The following is a 2118-nucleotide window of genomic DNA, read 5'->3' as shown; positions in this document are numbered from 1 at the left end:
TATGCACTTTTACATACACATACACATATAATATATATATATAGATATATATATATATATATATAATAATATAATAATAATAATATATATATATATATATATATATATATATATATTTATTTATGAATATATATATATATATAATATGGATGCTTATGTACATTCATACGTATTTATAATACGTATCTATATTGTTGTAAACACAGGTATGTACATATATACAGAAAACAGGTAGCTGCTATTTGTAACTAGGGTGTGGCTACGTATGCTGGCAACTACATTGAGCAGTAAACACACGCAATCGCATAGTCAACAGTACATATCGGCTTCTTCAGACCACTTCAATGCAATAGATACGTATATGAAAAACCGAGCAAGTCGAATCGCTGGAACGAATTGTAACAAACAGCGGTAGGGGCATGGAGACCGACTTGTATAAAATGAGTAACATATACACCAACTCAGATCGATTTATATACCCACGACACATTCAAGGTATGGTATCAGAGCACCGTAAATAAGCCAGCATATTCACATACAGTGCAATTCTCTCACATCAATTTATGCACTTGAATGATACCCGAGCAATACATACCTTAGTCTGAAGTTCTGGGACGTTATCATGAAGCATGACAGGTGTCAATACAGCCATATGCAACAATGCAATGGCAGTACAACCAGAGAATGCATGTGAATTGATAATTGAGATCGTCATTTTTAGGCCTATTATATCTAACCACCCGACAACTACACAGTTAGCCCAGTCTTGAGCATAGTTTTTGTAGTATATGCTTGATACGGCTAAGGCAAGCCATGTTATGAGTATAGCTGGACCTTCTACATCGGATAAAGCGCGGTTAAATATGTTGAGCGATAAGATATTGTGTACCATACATAGAAGACCCAAAGTAGCGTATAGTGCGAGAACATTACCCCATGCGGGTGGTTTGTGCGGAGTTTGAAACCTATTTTGGAAGGCGGCGGACATATTGATAAAATATCTCAACCAATATACTGTTTGTTTTAATTGTGATTTCTGATGTATTCGCAATGTGTTCTTCACACTAAATAGCGTTATTATAGATATACATATTACACCTAATGAAATCCCCAAAAGAAGCAAGGGTCATTTGACTCATTTCCAACAAGGGAGATATGTAGTGAGTAGACAGATATGGACAGACCGTATGGATTGGTTCACGATTCCGCAAACTCGCCTCAGTTGCCAGAAACAGTCCTGAATTCGCCAACAATCTAGGGACTTAGTCCCGGATTTCCCATTGGTGTATACATTCTACACCGCAGTCTGGGAAAAAGCCAGTGGTTATCGATTGGAGTATTAGTTAAAGTGAGGAGTAACACGAGGGTCGGAGTATTCAGAAATCGCAAATTCTGATATTTAACGAATCAATTGATTGTCATTGTTCATCCTGATCGAGTTTTGGCCAATCAACTGAATTCTTTCACCTGATCTTGGCTGAGAGTAATCGATTTGGCAAGTCACAAGTACTCACGTCACTACATAAACGTTTATGTAACATAAACGCGATAAGGATTTGATAGTTCATGTAAACGTTTTCAAGAAACAACTTTCTCGAGAGTCACCACAGTTAAGTGTAAACCCGTTTCAACGCGAGAAACGAACTGAGTGTTGGTTTTTGTTTTTTTTGTTTTTTTTCCAACAAAACAGAAACAAAAATGCAAATCACTGAAATCAGAGTTTAAGCTTCAAATTGTGTTTTGCCCCCCGGTGTTCTCACATATGAACTACTTGAGACCGCCACTCCCGCATTCGTTCGAGCAGCATATATTGAGCACAGCCGACGTGTTGTGGTGTTTGCTGAGGCGAGATGTAACCAGCAAACAAATACAGATATCGCCTTTGCAGATAATAGGAATGCATCAAGCCATGCAAGTTGTTCAAAGGAGTTCGTGTGACAGTGACTTGAGCTCCGTTCGCTTCTAATCCCGCCTGCGCCAAAATAAAAGTACAAAAACATTAAACACAACCCGGTCAGTCGTATTTAGTTTGTTCTGGTACCTGTGTAGAGTTCAGTATTCAGTACAACACATCCCAACAGGACTATATATATATATGTGTGTGTGTGTGTGCGTATA

The 2118-nt window shown here is 37.9% G+C and overlaps 1 protein-coding gene across 1 annotated transcript; it reads right to left on the bottom strand.

Annotated features, from left to right (window-relative positions):
* Positions 1-147: 147 nt before the first annotated feature.
* SARC_11376 (hypothetical protein) lies at positions 148-988 on the bottom strand (the record flags this gene model as incomplete). The annotated part of the gene is made up of 1 exon (XM_014294541.1): positions 148-988. The coding sequence occupies one exon, from the start codon at positions 986-988 to the stop codon at positions 557-559; it is 432 nt and encodes a 143-aa protein (XP_014150016.1). The 3' UTR covers positions 148-556.
* Positions 989-2118: the final 1130 nt, after the last annotated feature.

The sequence above is a fragment of the Sphaeroforma arctica genome (assembly GCF_001186125.1).
Source record: "Sphaeroforma arctica JP610 unplaced genomic scaffold supercont1.1656, whole genome shotgun sequence".
Classification (NCBI taxonomy): domain Eukaryota; class Ichthyosporea; order Ichthyophonida; genus Sphaeroforma; species Sphaeroforma arctica.
Note: the sequence above shows the minus strand (reverse complement) of the source record. Positions and strands in the feature narration are given on the sequence as shown.